The sequence below is a fragment of the Prionailurus bengalensis genome, chromosome A2 (genome assembly GCF_016509475.1).
Source record: "Prionailurus bengalensis isolate Pbe53 chromosome A2, Fcat_Pben_1.1_paternal_pri, whole genome shotgun sequence".
In the NCBI taxonomy this organism is placed as follows: Eukaryota; Metazoa; Chordata; class Mammalia; order Carnivora; family Felidae; genus Prionailurus; species Prionailurus bengalensis.
The window spans coordinates 95,955,035-95,974,739 of NC_057348.1; the positions used below are offsets into that span (position 1 = coordinate 95,955,035).

General features: G+C 37.7%; 1 protein-coding gene across 2 annotated transcripts in view; it reads left to right on the forward strand.

Annotated features, from left to right (window-relative positions):
* The first annotated feature begins 6,178 nt into the window (after positions 1-6,178).
* VPS50 (VPS50 subunit of EARP/GARPII complex) overlaps positions 6,179-19,705 on the forward strand; it is a 133,258-nt gene continuing 119,731 nt past the window's right edge. The window contains exons 1-2 of one of the 2 annotated variants that reach the window (XM_043588863.1): positions 6,179-6,345; positions 13,587-13,655. In XM_043588863.1, coding sequence (XP_043444798.1) covers positions 6,313-6,345; positions 13,587-13,655 — 102 coding nt within the window. In that variant the 5' untranslated portion in view covers positions 6,179-6,312. The remainder of the gene's footprint in view (positions 6,346-13,586; positions 13,656-19,705) is intronic. The other variant, XM_043588865.1, reaches the window with a different exon arrangement.

The following is a 19,705-nucleotide window of genomic DNA, read 5'->3' on the forward strand; positions in this document are numbered from 1 at the left end:
AAATGTAAGTTGGTTTCCTATCAGGCAAAAACTATACCATAATTTTGAAATTAAAATTCTTTTTCTATGAAAATTGAAGTATTTCATGTATCTGCTAAATAGTTATAAATCATCAAGTCACTAAGTAACATGTAAAAATTATACTAAAGAATCAAAACAGAGCACTGAATATCTTTAAAACTGATTTTTTCTATGTAATATTTTCTATTACAAATGTCTGGCATGGTTTTATTCAATCTATGGATTCATGTTATTTTTAAAAGTGAACCGCAGGTGTGTTTCCAAGTGACAGTGAATCATGGACCATGCATAATTATAATGAAAACAGATAATATCTGAAGCTACATTTTCACAGCTGAAGCATAGAGGAAGTAAACCAATGGCCCAGAGAAGCTCTTATAGTCTCTGCTGTGGTGTCAGGGCTATAGCTTTTCAGCCTGGCCTCTTTATTGCCATGGGAGCAAGCAGCCTTAGCACTTCCTCTTAATTTACTAAGTTATAAGTTAACTCCCATTTAATTTCATTTATTGCAAGAAGGCTCTAGTCCAAGACTTCCACTACATAAAGTATGTAACAAAAGCATGTAACATAAAGCATATAACAAAGTATGTGAGAAAATCTCACCAAATCCAGCAAAATTTCCTAGCATAAATCATTTTTAACCATAAAGGCTCACTGAAGGAGTTAAATGATAAGAGGAAAGAGATTCCCAAGCGTAATTAAAGGTTAAAAAAAAAAAAAAAGGAATGATAGTTGTTTTGGAATCCAAGTTTTGAAACACTTTTTGCATTAAGGCTCCCAACACTTCCAGAAATGCTTCTATAGGCAAAGAGAGAGAGAGAGTAAGTGACTTTTGGAAAACCTGAGGCCTCTCCAGAGGTCATTTTATGATCTCTCCATGATTCGGAAAAACAGCCAGAGCTTCCTCCCAGGTAATTACTATAGCACAGTTTTCTCTGTGGTGCCTCTAAATCTTGGACATACATCTATGGCAGCACTTATCTCACTAATCTCAATTAATTTTATTGCATGTTTATTTTTGCTCTGGGCAACTCGAATACAGAAACCAGTCGAATTTGTTATGGATCCTTAGCACCTACCTGGTGCCTAACTAGTATTTTTGTTAAGTTGTTCCCTGAGAAATAAACGCCAAATGCTCGTTGACCCATGTCTTCTGATTCTCAGCTGATGTTAAGAAGTGCATATAATTTTAATATTGGTTTGTACAAAATATAATTCAGAAATATAGATATCACATAGATTTCCCTCATGTCTTTTAAATCAATATTAATCTCTAATTGTCTTTTTTAAAATGAACTCTTTCCAGTGTTTTTCGAACCCAGTGCTGACACATAAGGAAACCTTTTGGGTCCTAGGCAAAATGAGAGAAATGAAGACAATGTAGTGATGTTTTTTCTTAATGTTAGGTTTACTCAATATAAAGGGCTGATTTTTATTCTGAGATTTTTTGTTTCTTTTGCATGATATTTTAAAATGTCCTTTATTTTATGAAATAGGTGATAACAGACACTATATAAACAAATGCCAAAATGAATCATAGTTGTGATCTTTTCATGTCATGGCACACACGAAAAAACGGCAACACCTGTACCTAACGCCTGGGGAAAGTGCTACGTGGCATATGCAATGCAAGGCGCCCTCTAGTGGCGGATGGTGGGCATAAACTCTTACGGGTCCCAGTCATTTCTAAATACAGGATGTTTGCACAGGAAGTCGTACAAGGTAATGATAAAATAGAACTTCAACTGTTGTCAATTTTTACATGGTTGCTGAAAATGGTTTCAAGTGCTTTATTATCATATGAGAAATTTCCCACCATCAATATCTCACATTTGACTTGTAACCCACAGAGGGGTTCTGCTGTACTATACTTTTCAGTAGCCTACTTATTGATCTTAGTTATAATTACATTTAAAGTGAAGAGTCTGATTAATCAATCTATATCCATGGTAATTAAACTTCAAGCAATGAGAGGCACCTGGGTGGCTCAGTCAGTTGAGGGTCAAATTCTTAATTTCAGCTCAGTTCATGATCCCAGGGACATGGGATTGAGAACTATGTCAGGCTCTAATCTAAGCATGGCTGCTTAAGATTCTCTCTCTCTGACTCTCCCCTGTCTCTAAAGTAAAAAAATAAAATAAAATTTCAAGCAATGAAAGGAGTCACTGTGTTGGGGGGAGATTTTAGGGAAGGGCTTTTTTGCAGCTTTTCACGTCACACTATTTATCATCTAGTTTAAATTGTAAATAAGATTGGTCTTGTTTCATAAGGCAAGCAGTCTGCTACATGCATTTCAAACCCCTGAATTCATTATTTATTAGTAGCATATGAATATTTTGGAATGGTAAGAAGAATTGGAAAAGTGGTAAAATGCCAATGCCAAGGTCAATGTAGAATAGTGGGGACTAAGAACTGGTGAAAGAAAGCACTGTCTTATGTTGTAATTAGATTTCAATTTACAGGCTATTGGAAAGAGCTGGCTTCTAGAGGAGGCCATCGCAATCGCCTCTGGCTGTGCTGGTGTTCACTCCTGTATAGTTCTGTCTCCCAGAAGCCTAGGTCTCCTCATGTGGCTGCTAAATGACTATGTAGCAGTCTTCCTTCCTGCGCTCTTCTCCAGGTCACTGCTTTACCTTCAGTAAGTGTTTTTGTTTTTGTTTTTGTTTTTGCTACTCCTTGCTCCGAAAGTGTAGTTACTTCATCCTGGAGAGGCCACAACTTTGTGCTGCTTTCATGTTTATAGGATGATTTGAAATGTATCTTCCTAATCAAACCAGCTTTTATTTAAGTTTCCAGAGGCTCCTTTTGTTTGGGCCACCAGAAATATGCCCTTATCCTACTTTCCTGCTAATGCTGCTGCCTTGTCCAGATCAACTTAAACTCTTTGCTCTGATGTTCCAAAAATGGGGCTGTCACTCCTTTACCAAGGGCCTACCATCCAGGAAGCCTTTCTTAAGACTTATTGGCAGGCCATCCAAACTTTCCACTAGTTTACTCTGGCCTACCACTAACGTCCTTCAGGGAAATATGAAAGTCCTAAATAAGCCTTACATTCATTTTTGAAAAATGGAAATGAGATAACATGCTTCACTTTTTAAAAAGTGTTCTTTAGGGCTCTAGGTTTGTTTGTTTAGTTTAGGGAATTAAAAATGCATCATGTATGGCTCAATTATTTTCTATCGTGTTAGGGTACGCTGAATTAGAAAATATAGGTTTTTAAAAAAATTTTTTTTCAACGTTTATTTATTTTTGGGACAGAGAGAGACAGAGCATGAACGGGGGAGGGGCAGAGAGAGAGGGAGACACAGAATCGGAAACAGGCTCCAGGCTCTGAGCCATCAGCCCAGAGCCTGACGCGGGACTCGAACTCCCGGACCGCGAGATCGTGACCTGGCTGAAGTCGGACGCTTAACCGACTGCGCCACCCAGGCGCCCCTAGGAAATATAGTTTATTTAGACAATAGCACTGATTTACTTTACATGTTTTCAACATTATAGTTACAGCCTTTAAACTTTTAGAGGACTGGATTGTTCATTTCTTTTTAGTTTGTAAGAAATAAACTAAAACTTAAGAGTATTCGAGTAAAACAAAGTTTTAATGCTTTCTTGACTTTTCAGAGTCATGGAGATACAGAAAACTCTCATTTCCCCGCTTTGGCTGATAGAAAAAGACAAATACATGGAATAAAAAAGTTTTTTGTTTTGTCACTTGTAACTTTGTGTATTGACTATATAAAGGGAAAATTCTGGGTTTGGATATGGGTTCTAGTTCTGACTCAAGCTCTAATTTTAAAATGTGTGACCTTGAAACCTGAGATGGAAAAATTTTCTCATTTCTAAAGAATGGATATGAAATTCTAGAGCTGGCTGCCTATAAGAATCACTGAGGATCTTAAACAAAGAACCTAAAAGAAAACATTAGCAATGGCAGACTCCACCAGTGAATTTGAATGGTCAGGTTTGAGAACTACTGGTCTTGAATCAGCTATAATATATGCTTTTCAACTAGACTGGAAACTCTTTGAGGACTGAGACTGTATATTACTAATCTAAAGTGCTTAGTGTAGTGTTGCCTAGTGCCTAACAATCAAAAATTGAATTGGGTTTCATTTTACATGCCAATATAGTCAGCAGTTTCTGTTTCTTTTGGTGCTTTCAGAGACTTTTAAATATTGAAGATTTTCATACAGTAAGAACTGCCTGGCAATAAAGACCAGAGCAGATAAAGAATAAACTAAACTAGGGTTGCCGAAAAGTACCTGGAATTTTTTATGGGGTACAAATAACAGAGAAGCATATAGGTAAACATAATTTCAAAAAGAACTGTTAAGCACGACAGAAGTATGCACAGGGTGGTTCTTTTGGAGCAGAGAACTGGGAAGAATTGTGACTAGAATACTTCATAATTGTAAGGTGTTTTACAATGTATAAATTGCATTCACCTACATCATCTCATCTATGCTTACAAAAACCCTAGGTCAAATATTACAACCTCATTTGTAAAAATGAGACAAAGACAAAAGACAAGACACTGAAGTCAAATAATAATTTCAGAACTGGAAATAACCTCTGTAAGGTGCTCTAAACTCCAGTCATTTGCAAACTACTTTTATTATTTTTGCCATATCTTAGTACCACCCATACTTTTTTACTGAATTTTTTCATTAGTTTGGCACACTTCAACACTTTTTCAGTTGTCCTAAGAAATACTTTTGAAATCATGGGTTTCTGATAAACATTAATTAAAAGTAAATTTAAAAAGAATTATTGCTACCACCCTTCAGGACTCACTCTGCAACACCATACATGAAATTCTTACTTAAAGCAACATCTTGGGGATGTCTGGGTGACTCAGTTTGTTAAGTGGCCCACTTTGGTTCTCATGATCTTGCGGTTTATGGGTTTGAGCCCCATGTCGGGCTCTGAGTTAACAGTGCAGAAACTGCTTGGGATTATCTCTCCCTCCGTCTCTCTCTGCTCCTCCCTGCCTCGTGCTTTCTCTCTCTCTCTCAAAATAAATACATAAACTTAAAAAAATCCAACATCTGCATAATCAGTCCTTCAGTTTCTGCTTGCATGTCTGCAGTAATCTCAGACAAGTTATTTAGTTTCTCCATACCTTAGTTTCTTCATCTTTAAAATGGGGATAATTGAAAAAAAAATAAAATGGGGATAATTGTACCAACCCCATAGGATGCTTATGTGGATAAATGAGATAATATATGTAAAGCTATTAGCAGAGTTCTTGACATGTAGTAAGCACTCAATAATTGTTACCTGTTGTTAGTGCTGGGTCGCTTTTTTTCCCCCCTGGTGTTCTCATAACTAGAACTTTTTTTTTTTTTTTTTTGAGTAATCTCTACACCCAACATGGGACTTGAACTCACAATCCCAAGATCAAGAGTCACATGTTCCACCAACTGAGCCAGCCAGGTGCCCCTGGAAAGTTCTTCCTTAAATTAAACCCGAAAGACTCTTCTACCTTCCTCAATTTAACTGAATTGCTAAAAGTTGAAATGAGAACTTTAAAGTGACATGTGTACTTATTATTGTTGCATTTTCCATCTTGACTTGCCTTAGATTAGGAAGGTAGTGAAATAGGTAGGGGTTAAATCTTTGGGTTTTATAGTTTTTTTTGCAGTGGATGCCAAGACTGAGAAAGAACAGCCCTAACCCTGGACTGCTGCCTATTGGACAACCTGGACCACACCTTTCTTCAGGCCAAGCCCAGAGCCAGCTAGAGAGTCCCAGGTTCTCAGGTCACTTCTGGGAGACTGCCTTCCCTTGAGTTCCTGTCACGTCAATCTCAGGTCCTCCCACTCCGCCCGTCTCTACTAGGTGGGGTTTCCTCCATTATACTCTTAGGGGAATCACGTCAGTCTGGTTTATATACTGTCTTCTCAATGCTTGTTCCTGTCGTTCAATGCCTGGTCACCTACGAGTTAGCTTTTCGTTTTATCAATGGAGTTACCAAGGGCAAGGAATTCTGTAAAGACAGGCGGTCGCCGTGGTCACTCAGAGCAACAAGACTTGCAGGCTTAACTGAAGCGTCTACTGTTTTGCTTGCTGGGAAATGTAGTACCTGGGCTGTCCTCTCCTCTTCATTGCGGGTGTCGGTGGTAGCCGGAAGACTACAATTCCCAGCATGCTCAGGGAACGAGAGAGGATGACCAGGGTCGGCAGCTCCACGTGACTACTCACTATGGCTTCCCTGTGTACCCGCCAGCTGTCTGGTGTTTGGGCGTGATTTGTCAGTTCTTTGCCACAGAATACCCCTTTCACGATTTCGACATGCAAAAAATCAAATCTCTTATGACCCGACAGGTAAGTCGCAGAGGCTGAAGCAAAGACCTCCTTCGTTTCTGCTGGTAGAGGAGTCTAGATGGTCTGTCTCTGGACCGGGACGGGCGGACGCCTAAGGTATGGCTGGTGGCAGGTGTCAGGGGCACTGGAAAGTCGGGGCACACCCTGGAAAACTAATCTGAGCCGCCCCGATCTGAGCTCTGCTCAGGCGGGTAGCGGCGTCCCAGAAACATTCCTTTAGATAAGGTCAATGAGGGAGTTTCAATGAAGGCTATCTTGGTTTCCCTTCCTCTCCCTTTTGCCGTCGTTCCAGTGACAGTCCCAGCTGCCTGCAGGACTCCCTTTATCCAGGCTGCCTGTCGTCTCTGAGCAGGTGGCCTGGGTAGGCGGGTGAGGTCTGTGCAGTAGAGATGACCTGGAAAGAGTGAAAAAAAGTGGATGAGTTGAAGACAGAATTGGTAGCTTGGTGACTTTGGGCAAGTTCCCAAACCTTATAGCCTAAATTTCCAGATGCTAAAATGAAAATAATTATTTTTGTTAATCTTATTTTACAATTCTGAGAGTCACCACCAATAAGTTAATGCGTGAGAAATTATACTTAAAAAATCATTGTTATGGCAAAATAATGGTCTTTTATTTTTTGCCACAATGATAATTCATGAATAAAAAACTTTGGTTTTTATTCCATCTCATAAATGTTATGGACTTCCTAGTCATGTCTCAGCTTTCTTCAAGCAAGAAATTATGACTTTAGATGCCTTTATTTATTCAACTCTAATATTTCACTGTAATTGGCCATACTTTATTACTTTTATATGAGAGAAGTTAATTCAGGGTTGTAAATTAGAGATTTTGAGAACTTTGGAGAATATGAAGGATAGTCATTTAGTGAAAGTTTCATTTGTGAGTTAGGTTTGGAACAGATTCCAAATTAAATTCTTATTTGAGAATTGAGAATTTGAGAGATACCTGAATAGGTTACAAATGGTAGATATCTTCTGAAGAATACATGAGTCCTACGTGATTATTTTACTCCTCTTAAATTATATTGTTAATGTCACAAAAATAAAATTAAAAAGTTCTGTAAATAATAAAAGATTTAAGTAAGTGGTGATCCCTCACATTTGTTGAGTACTGGTATTATGGTTCATACCACTTGTCACTCAGGGATGTTTGCATCTTGCTCCATCCAGTAGTAGCTATGTGACCTTGAAGAAGTCACCTTTTTTGAGCATTTGTTTCCACATCTTTAAAATAGGGATGATAACATGTATCTCATGGTGTCAGATTGATGGTGATGTTCATATGATATGATGAAGGTAAAGAGATCAAGGAGTTAACACAGCATCTGGGTCTTATGGAGGAAGTGCTTGATCACAGAGTTCATTTCAGTGGCTGCACTGATGCTGAGAAAGCAGGAAAACTGGAAGCAGGCTGTTGCAGTAACAATAGTAGATGATTTCAGGCTGACTTTTGGTATCTGTTTGCTTTTTTTTTAGTATCTCTTTAATTTTTACACCAATATACATTATATCACTACTACTCCTAAACTGCTTCTAGAATGCTGAATTTGGACTTTTGTGCATCAGCTAAATTTGGTCTTTTGTCATGTTGCTTGCCATATAGTTCAGTGTAGTCATCACTGTATAGCAACATTGGTTGTTTTATTGGTTTTTAAACTTATTTTGTAATACTGAAGGGAGAGAAAAAATACACAAGTCCAGATACCCGTGATATGTTTAGATCTCCTAAATGTAGTGAATTGTTGTGTAAATGGTGACTCTTCAGCCTCAATCAGTTGCTTATTGGACTTGAGCAGTTCAAATCAGTGCTTAGGATAGAAAAACCCTAAATAACACATACAAAATAACTGGAACATACTGTGTAAAAAGTGAAGTAAAGTTAGAAGTTTTACACAGATTTTAAAAGCCATCCTAATTATATTTGTTTATGGCTTGACTTCCACATATTTAATCGTTACGAATACACATTTCATAAATCTTTAAGATGTGAAAATAGAGTGCTGCCTGGAGTTACATTGGGAGATTTTTATTTAGTAACATTTATTATTGGGTTAAATGTAGTAGTATTACATATACACAAAGATGTTTCTTTTTTGTGAGGCTAAAGAATATGCTAATAATATTGTTAATGTGGAGAGATATGAAAGGTCTATGAAACTTATGGGTTTTTTTGGCATTTCAGCTTTGCAAGGATCTTGCTTTGGAAAAGAGTGGGAGGGTGGGCTTTGTTAGCTCTGTTTATTTATATGAGGTCTGTTCAGCTTTCTCTATTATGCTGGCCTCTGTTTTTTCAATTCATTCAACAAATGTTTACAGAGCACTATGTGCCAGGCACTATTCTAAGTTTGAGGGTGTGCAGCAGTGAACAAATCAGACAAGTGCTCAGGCAGACATAGGGATTAATGCTTTGGAAGAACAGGGGATAGGGAGGTCTGGAGTTGTTGGCAATTTGCGGTTGTTGATAATTTTAGATAGGGTGGCTGTGGAAGGCCTCACTGAGAAGGTGACATTTGAGTAAAAACCTGAAGGAAGTGAGGAAGCAAACCATGTGGATATTTGGGAAGGAGCATTCCGGGTGGAAGGAAGAGCAAATGTGGAGGCCTTGAGGCAGGACCATGGCTGAGGAACAGAGGCCAGTGCGGGTGGAGTAAAGTGAGGAGAAAATAGTAGAAAATGAGGTCGGGATGAGAGCCGAAAGCAGGAAGCCGGATCACAAAGGACCTCATCGTGACCTCATCTCCTACTACTTTTTTCCTTACTAATAGCAAAGCCATGTTTCCATTTTGATTGAAATAGCAAGCAGAGGAGTGATGCCATTTTACATATGTGGACTTCACAAAGACATTTTTGGCCTCTTTTATTTACTTATTTATTTTTTTAATGTGTATTTATTTATTTTGAGAGAGAGTGAGGGAGGCGCAGAGACAGGGAGAGAGAGACAATCCTAAGCAGGCTCCTCACTGCCAGCAAAGACTGGCCTCTTTTTAAAGAATAGGTTGAAAAAGAGCAAAAAAAGGGAGAACAGTAAGGATGCTATTGCAGTATCTGAAGGAGAGAGGATGTGGGCCTTATACAGAGTCCTCGTGGTGGAAGGATTGAGAAGAGGCTGGATCTGTGGGTATATTGTAAATTTAGAGTTGACAGGACTTCTTGACAGATCAGATTTGGGCTGTGAGAGAAGGAGAAGCATTAAGGTTGATTCCAGATGGTTTGGCCCCCTCAATTAGAATTGGCATTTAACGAAATGGGTAAGGCTGAGGAAGGAACAGATTCAGGGAAGGCAGAAAGTTTTTAGACTTGCTTTTTAAAAGCCTCTTTTAGATATTTAAGTGGCAAGATTAAAAATAGGCACTTGGCTAAGAGTCTGAATTTCTGAGGAGAAGCACAGGATAGAGATAAAAATTTGGGACTTAAAAACATATATAAGGTATATAAAGTGGCTAAGATCACCAATGGATTGAGTGTGGATATAAAACAGTCCATGGTTGGAGCTCTTGAGATTTCAATGCTGGAAGGGTAGGGTGGATCTCGCAAGGCAGACTGAGAAGGAGCAGCTGGTGAGGTAAGACCGCAGCATCTCAAAGACCACCTGTCCCCTATCAGACACTGAATAAATATTTGTTGGATAAATGTTGGATAAAGACAACAACCAAGTAGTGTGGGTCCTGGAAACCACGTAAAGAATTGAAAAGAGGAAGGAGTGATCACCTGTGCTAAATGCTGCAGCAGATGGGTGGCAGAAGGTGAGAATGAGCTTTGGATCAAGCAGCATGGAGGTCATTGGTGACCTGACAATAGCACTTCTCATGAAGTGGTGGGGAGGAAAGCTGGATTAGGTGGGTTAGAGAGAAATTGAGGACTGAGTACAGCCACTATGTTGAATTTTGCTGAAGAGAGAAAGAGGCAGACAGAAATCACTTCACATGCTCCTTTTGATCATTGGGACATTTAGTTGCTGGTCTCATAAATGGAAATAGAAGATTCATTTAGGCATAATAGAAGTAGTCTGAAGTGTTAAAATGTGCTTTGGGCAAAGAAATAAAGTGCAGAGGCAGGTATTTTTAAAAAAATTTATTTATTTATATATTTTTTAATTTACATCCTAATTAGTTAGCATATAGCACAACAATGATTTCAGGAGTAGATTCCTTAATGCCCCTTACCCATTTAGCCCACCCCCTCCACAACCCATCCATTAACCCTCTGTATGTTCTCCATATTGAAGAGTCTCTTCTGTTTTGTCCGTCTCCCTGTTTTTATATTATTTTTGCTTCCCTTCCCTTATGTTCATCTGTTCTGTGTCATAAAGTCCTCATATGAGTTAAGTCATATGATATTTGTCTTTCTCTGACTGACTAATTTCACTTAGCATGACACCCTCCATTTCCATCCACATAGTTGCAAATGGCAAGATTTCATTCTTTTTGATTGCCGAGTAATACTCCATTGTATATATATACCACATCTTCTTTATCCATTCATCCATCGATGGACATTTGGGCTCTTTCCATTTGGCTATTGTTGAAAGCACTGCTATAAAAATGGGGGTGCATGTGCCCCTTTGAAATAGCATCCCTGTATCCCTTGGATAAATACCTAGTAGTTCAATTGCTGGGTTGTAGGGTAGTTCTATTTTTAATTTTTTGAGGAACCTCCGTACTGTTTTCCAGAGTGGCTGCACCAGTTTGCATTCCCACAAGCAGTGCAAAAGAGATCAGAGGCAGGTATTACTTATGCTGAACTTTTTATAAATTTAAACTGAGGAAATTTTCTTTTTTTTTTTTTTATTTTTTTTCAACGTTTTTTATTTATTTTTGGGACAGAGAGAGACAGAGCATGAACGGGGGAGGGGCAGAGAGAGAGGGAGACACAGAATCGGAAACAGGCTCCAGGCTCTGAGCCATCAGCCCAGAGCCTGACGCGGGGCTCAAACTCCCGGACCGCGAGATCGTGACCTGGCTGAAGTCAGACGCTTAACCGACTGCGCCACCCAGGCGCCCCCTGAGGAAATTTTCAAAACAAATACTAAATATAAAAGAAAATCAAATAATGGTTAATGATTACAGTGAGTTTCAATTTCGTAAAAGCAGAGTACTACAGTTATAACCGTGAATTCCTGCTTTAGAGAAGTAAAGATAAAAATGATTTCTTTTTTGTCAATAGAAATTTATAAACTTGCTAATAAACTTGCTAATCTTAAAATACACATCAGTGCCAGATGTTGTGCTCTGAGACATTTATGTGAAAAATACAGGTGAGTGTCAGATGTGCTCTGAGACACTTATGTAATTCTTCATTTCTGTTTTGAGAAAAGAGAAGCATTTCTCTGTGATCACAGTAATATTCAGAATAATGGTTAGCACTTAAAGAATGCTTGCCATATACCAGACACTGTTTTTGGCCTCCCACATACATTATCTCCTTTACTCCTTACCACTGGCCTCTGCATTATTGTCACCATAATTAGAATATAAAGACAGGCAAGGTAGGTAAGTTGTTCAAGACCACAGAGCCCATTCCCTGAATCACTGAGCTCCCGTGCTTCCCAACATGTAATAGGGTTTCCAATTTTTACGACTTTTATTTTGTACGTTTGTTAGAAAGTTGCCATATAGTATTAGCAGATTATTATATGGGGTGACTAATCTGGAGGTAAGGCCCTTTCCTAGATATTAGTGTGTATCACTTTACATTTAAGGCATTGGTTTCTTTACTGAGTAGCTCTGGGGAAAGAGAAAATTACATGTGATATATTCCTCCAAGAATTTCTGTTGGATTGATTACACAAATCTGTACTTTTAAAAATATTTATTTAAAAGGCATGACAGTTATATCTTTAAAATATATTTTAGGGGTGCTCATGCTTTTGAATCAAATTATGAAGTTTTACACTTGTGTGTTTATGTATATATATGTGCATGTATGTGTGTATGTGTGTGTGAGAGAGAGAGGGAGAGGGGTAGAAAGAGAGAATATGAGAGAGAATGAAAGTGAGAGAAACCTGGGTGTGGAGTCTTCTGGGAGTAATGGAATACTTGGGAGTGAGGCAAAGCACCTGCTGTCATAAAAAATTGTAGTCATGACTGGCCATATTTTATAATAGGGAAGATAGAATACATGGCTCTATAGTTTAAAAATAAGCAAGTTTTGCTCTAACTCTCAAATAGTCAACCTAAGTGAACCATATATTTTGGCTACTAAGGACAGCAAAGGACCAATATAAGGTACCTAAAGGACAAAACTCAAATTTATGCATCAGCTAATTTTGCTCACAGTTTTTTCAAGTGTTTATTTATTTTTGAGAGAGAGAGACAGAGTGCGAGCAGGGCAGGGGCAGAGAAGGAGACAGAAATTGAAGCAGGCTCCAGGCTCTGAGCTGTCAGCCTGGAGCCCCATCCAGAACCCCCACAACTCTGAGATAGTGACCTGAGCTGAAGTCGGACACTTAACCAACTGAGCCACCCAGGTGCCCCTCACAGACTAATATTTACAGGGATTTTAGTTATCTGCTTTGAATAGCCTATGTTTAAAAAGAGGCTTTCAAAGAAAAGTTAGATTGCTAACTTCTTTCTGTCTTGTTCACTTTCCCTGGTACAAATGAGACTTTCAGAGTCCCTCAGTAGATTGTGAATATAGAAATTACCAGGTACCAGGGAGCTAAAGAACAGTAGAAAGCAGCAAGATAGAAGATTTGTTATACAGTACAAATTGGGTGCATTGGTGAGAAATAATCAGGTAGAATCAAGGGATTACTTACGTATTAATTAAGCAATTAGCATTATTTAAAAGTCTTTGATTAGCTCAATTGGTTGGTGTATTATATCAGAGAATCATAATACTTGTTCCTTTTTATCAGGTGAATTTGGTAATGATTAATAGGTAAGTCCTTTTATAGAATGCTTTTTGTCACCCAATTTTCTTTTCTTTTCGTTGTTTTTAAACTGTGGTTAAATTAGACTTCAGCCATTAGTTATGAAGATGTCATATAATATTTTTATTTTAAACTTCCAAAAGTACATCTTTACTTGATTTAATAATACTATTATTAAATACTATTTAATATCATATTAATACATATTAAGTATATTAAGTGACGGCTGTTTTTAGAACGTACGTTCTATATATTTTAAAGCAGGAAAATTTCTGTTTTTAATGGTGATTTCTATTTTAGTAAATATGTTCTATCATTTTATAGTTCTGCAGCAGAATTAAAATTCTTTTTATTATTATTTTTTTAAGGGTCTGAAAAGCCCTCCGGAGAACCTTAGTGATCTTGGTGCCATTGAGAGTCTCCGGGTCCCTGGAAAGGTATTGATCTATATGTGTGAGCGTGACTTTTCACTTCCTTAAAAAATAATATTGCCTTTGGATAATAATTGATTCACAGAAGCCTTTCCTTCCCACAGGAAGATGGTAGTTATGATAAAACTAGGTAAATTTTTATAGTATAGTGGGCTTGGGGCTTGTTTTTGCTTTCATTACTCATTGGGATGCAGTATGATTCATTATAGTGAAACAGAAAAATGCAAAATTGATAAATTTAGAATTTATTATTGTATCAAATTCTTAGCCTGAAATCAGTTTTATATGTATATATGGAACTTATTGATTTATATGCTGTAATTTGGAGAAATAAAATGAAATAATTTACTTTTTATACTGTAACATTTTGAGCCAAATATATTTTTGTTATGGAGCAGACATTTTTGAGTAAGTAGCTAAAGCATAGTTTATAATAAATTATAAATATCTTAGATTTTAATCTCCTGATTCATGTGAACTTATGTTTACATATTTTAATAGGTGTTACTTGAAAGCTAGTTGGCTTTCCCTCAGGAGAATTACTAACCGTTGTTAAAAAAAACAAAAAACAAAAAACAACCGTGCTGTTCCTCACTCTGGGATATTGCCATTCGAAGCTGCCTTGGTGAATAGCGGCTCCATCACAGATCAAAGCATCGTCTTCTGAATGTCTGCTCTTGTGATTTTCAATATGAGGATGATATTTCAAAATACTATTTGTTTCCTGTGTCTGGCATCTTAATACATAGGGCTTGTTTCTCTTGGTCAGCAATCATAAGTCCTCTCATGACACCTCAGTGTCAGCTGCTCAGGAGAGTGATTTCCCATCCCCGTGAGGAGCCTTATCCCCTAATGTGAATTTTGTATTTACAGCTTAGGCTTTATTTGGGAGCAGACCCAAACATATTCTCCAAATATGATAATATTCCAGCCAGCCCTTTTGCATGAAATGACTTTGACAAAAACCTTAAAGAGGCATTTTGAATAGTTTTATATAATGTTATAAAAGATTATTGCATGTGATGAAATTGGGAACTAAGCAATAACCATAAATCCTAATTGACAATTCTTTTTATTTCTTTGACTCTAGAAAAAAGATTATCATGCATCATAAACATGCCTTAAATTGGATTGCGTTAGATGTTGTATTGCGTAAGAACTTTGTCGTTTTTAAACCTTGTGTGAACTTTGTTGTCTTTTTTTTTTTTTTTAATGTTTATTTATTATTTTGAGAGAGAGACAGAGCACAAGCCAGGGAGGGGCAGAGAGAGAGGGAGACACAGAATCGGAAGCAGGCTTCAGGCTCTGAGCTGTCAGCACAGAGCGCAATGCTGGGCTTGAACCCACAAACTGTGAGATCACGACCTGAGCCCACGTCGGCCACTAAACCGACTAAGCTACCCAGGCACCCCTGTTATCTTTTACACTGTGCACCTTGATGTTTTTCCAGTACTTGTAGGTAGTGAATTTATAATGATCTCATTACCCAGTCTCCTCACTGACCTCCCCACCCGCAGCCCCATCAGTGGCTTGTGGTGTGTAATTTGAGATGACTGCTTCTGGGTGGAGAGGCTAGTCTGGGATCATATGATCAGGGTATGTATATGATTCAGGTGATGATTAAGCTTGGGGCATTGGTCTGATTGACACTCACTAAGAAGCTAAGTTAAATTATAAAACAATTAATAGTAAAATTAGTATCATGGCATTGGGCTTAAATGTAGCCTTACTCAAGAAAGCTCATAAGTCCTTGTGCTTGTTCTGTTCTCTCTGTGCATTCTCTGGAAACATCACAAGTGCTGCAGGGTGAGCTGACTGCTGCCTTCTCCTCTGCATATTTTTGAGACTGTAAGAGTTGCTGGATCAGGAGAGTAGTGAAACTCCAGTCAGTACACCAAGTTTGAGATGGGTGAAGTTCCTACTCAAGACTGAAATTAAGAGTTAAGAAGACTTGTGTTCAGAAATGCCCTTATACAGTGTAGTTTGGTATAACTTTAATGCTGAGTATATGTTTCATAATTTAGATGTTATTTGAGCGCCTGCATGGCTCAGTTGGTTAAGTGTCCAACTTCAGCTCAGGTCATGATCTCAAGGTTTGTGAGTTCAAGCCCCCCATGGGACTCTGTGCTGGAAGCTCAGAGCCTGGAGCTGCTTTGGATTCTGTATTTTCTTCTCTCTCTGCCCCTCCCCTGCTTGCACTCTGTTTCTGTCTCTGTCTCTCTCTCAAAAAAAACCCCAAAACACAATTTAGATGTTACTCTATAGTTAGGTCATATATATAATATATATAATATATATAAAGTTTTTATTACATCCCCAGAATTTATTCATCTTCTGTCTAGAAGTGTGTACTTTTTGACCAACATCTCCCCATCTACCCCACCCTCAGCCTCTGGTAACCATCATTCTGGTCTCTGTTTCTATGAGTTTGACTTTTTAAGATTCAACATATAAGTGATATCATACAGTATTTGTCTGTCTCTATGTGACTTATTTTACTTAGCATAATGCCCCTCTTGGTCCACCCATGTTGTCACAAATGGCAGGATTTCCTTCTTTCTTATGGCTGAATAAAATTCCATTGTATATACGTACTACATCTTGATGTGTTCATCTTTTGACTGACAATTAAGTTGTTTCCATACCTTGGATATTGGAATGCTGCAGTGAACGTGGGAATGCATATATCTCCTTGAGATGGTATTTTCATGTCCTTTGGATATATATCCAGAAATGGGATTGCTTAATTTTTAATTATTTTGAGGAACCTTCATACTGTTTTCCATAGTGGCTGTACCAGTTTATATTCCCACCAACAGCGCACAGGGTTCCTCTTTCTCCACATCCTCACTAATTTAAGTCATTCTCTTTTGTCTTTTTGATGATAGCCATTCTACCAGATGTGAAATGATACTGCATTGTGGTTTTGATTTGCATTTCCCTGATGATGAGTGATGGTGATATATATTTTTCATGATTTATTTTTTTAATAGAAGTATTATTTTTTTAAGTTTATTTATTTATTTTGAGAGAGAAAGAGAGATAGAGAGAGTCTATGTGCACATTGGCGAGGGCAGCGGGAGAAGGCAAGAGAGAGAGCATCCTAAGCAGGCTCTGCACTGTCAGCACAGAGTTCCACAAGGGGCTCAAATTCATGAACTGTCAGATCATAACCTGAGCTGAAATCAAGAGTTGGATGCTTATGTGACTGAACCACCCAGGTGTCCCTTACATGATTTATTTTTATACAGTTGTCTTAAAATTAGTGTCACGGCTAGTTCTTGATGATTGAACTTCTATGGCTTCAAAAAATAACTTTTATGTTGAGTTTTTTAAGTTGTTAAAAATATTTCAACAAAATGTAAAACATGAATTTAAAATTATTATTTTAAAATAACTTTTTCCTGTAATAAAAAGTTAGTATATACTGTGAACAAAAAATACGGTAAACAGAAAAAGATACCTAAAAAAATCACAAAAATCACCAACACAGTCAAGGTTAACTTTGCCTTCTGATCTTTTCCCCGTGCATATTCAAAATTTTATTGAGCATCTGTTTTGTGCTAGACATTCTCTAGGGACTGAATATAGCAGTAGACAAGAGAAAACTTCTCTGCTGCCAGAGAGCTTACCAAGGTTCAAGCAGAGGGAAGATAGGCAGTAAACAAGGTGATGCAAAGTATGACAAATACTATGAAGGAAATAGAGTGGTAATGTAGACTGTGAAGCTGGAGGCTCTTTCACATGGAGTAGTCAGTGTAGGTTCCTCCTTCCTTTTCTGTTTCAAAAATGGTTTCCTATAAATTATTCTGAAGCTTGGGTTTTAAACTTAGTGAAACGTATTGCAGAGAAAATGCTTGCAGTATATTACTAGGTTTAAAAAACAAGCTACCCGGTTATTTGGCTTGGGTAGATATTTTTTGAACTTAATTTATACCTGTTACATTGCCTGTTATCAAAAAGACAAGAAATAACAAGTTGGCAAAGATAAGGAGAAAAGGAAGCTCTTGTTTACCATTGGTGGGAATATACATTGGTACAACCACTATGGACAACAAAACATTAAAAATAGAACTACTGTATGATCCAGCAATTCCACTTACAAGGAAAATGGAAACACTAAGTTGAAAAGATATATGCACCCTCATGTTTACAGCAGCGTTATTTACAACAGCCAAGACATGGAAACAACCTAAGTGTTCATAGATGGATGAATGGATAACGTAAATGTGTGTGTGTGTGTGTGTGTGTGTGTGTGTGTGTGTGTGTACGTACACACATATACACACAAATACATAACAATGGAATATTATCAGCCACAGACACGAATGCAGTCTTGCCATTTTTAACACTATGGATGGACCTTGAGTGAATTTTACTGAGTAAAAAAAGTCAGAGAAAGACCATATGATCAAATACCATATGATTTCACTTATATGTGGAATCTAAAAAGAAAACAAAACAAAAAAAGCAACAAGTCATAGATATAGAGAACAGATTGGTGGCTACCAGAGGCAAGGGGTTTGGGGGTGGGCAAAATGGGTGAAGGGGTCAAGAAGTATTAACTTCCAGTTACAAAATAAATAAGTCATTGGGACATAACATACAGCATGGTGACTATAGTTAATAATACTGTATTGCATATTCTAAAGTTGCTAAGAGAGTAGATTTTAAAGTTCTTATCCAAGAAAAAATATTCTGTGTACTGGGTGATGGACTTACTATGATCATGTTGCAATATATACAAATATTGAATCATCAGTAAAAAAAACAGACAAAGAAACAAACAAAAAAACACCACCAAAAGAACCCACCTCACTGTCTTAATTTGGGTTCCCTTCATATTCTAATGCCAGAAGTAAAAAATCCAATTTAAGCTTCTTAAGTAGTCTGTGTAAATACTTGTATAGAGAAACTTTTAAACATTAACTTCATCTAATGCTTTACCTCATTCAAGTATATGTATGTAGAACATTTTAAAAAAAGGTCTCCTTGGTTTTTCTGTATGGACCCATGTCTTCTTCCTTTTCTTATCTAAGTTGTAACAAGGAAGTGAGATTTCACTGGGGTTTTCAAGAAGGAAATGGTTTAGCTTGGGTTGTGTTATGTTAAAAGGTTCTGGTGTAAAGAATAAATAGAAGGGGAATGTTAGGATGAATCATAAGAAAGGCCGTTTGTTTAGGTTAAAAATAATCTAATACTGGCAAATTTCATATGGTGCAACTCATTACAGAAAGGCAGACGGTTAAGGAAAACTGAAGAAGGGCATTAGGTGTGCTTGAGAATCCAGAAAGGACTGTTTTGTTGTTGTCGTTGTTGTTGTTGTTGTTGTTGTTTTGAGAACTATATAAATTCTGAGTGGGAAGAAACCTTAGAAGTCATCAGGTACGGGGCACCTGGGTGGCTCAGTTGGTTAAGCGTCTGACTCTTGGTTTCAGCTCAGGTCATGCATGATCTCAGGGGCTGTGAGTTTGAACCCTGCGTTGGGCTGTGTACTGGCAGTGCGGAGTCTGCTTGGGATTCTCTCTCTCCTCTCCCTCCCACTCATCCCCCCACAAATAAATAAATAAACTTGGGGGGAAAAAAAGAAATCATCTAGTACAACTTATGCCTTTTATGGACAGCATGACACTGTATTCCATTTTAAGAGATGTGAGTCAAATAATCCATATACTGGAAATTTGGAATTTTGGTGGAGAAAATAGTGTAGAAAGAAAAAAAAATAGGATTATTTGCAGCATTTTCTATAGAAAAGGAAACTTTGAGAAAGATTTCAAAAATCTTAGCTTAAATCATTCAGAGGTAAGATCAGTGGTGTCCAAGCTTTGCTGCATATTAGAATAACTAATAACCCACAGGCCCTACCCCATTCTAATTAAGTGACAGTATGTGGGGTGGAGCCAGGTGCCAGCAGTGTTAAGAAATCCCCACGTGATTCCAATGTGGAGCAGTGTTTGGGAATCTTTGGCCAAGTGGAGGACATGGTGACAAGAATGGAAAAAGGGGAACTACAGGAACTATTGTAGAAGAAAATTTTTGAAATTTTATTGACAGTT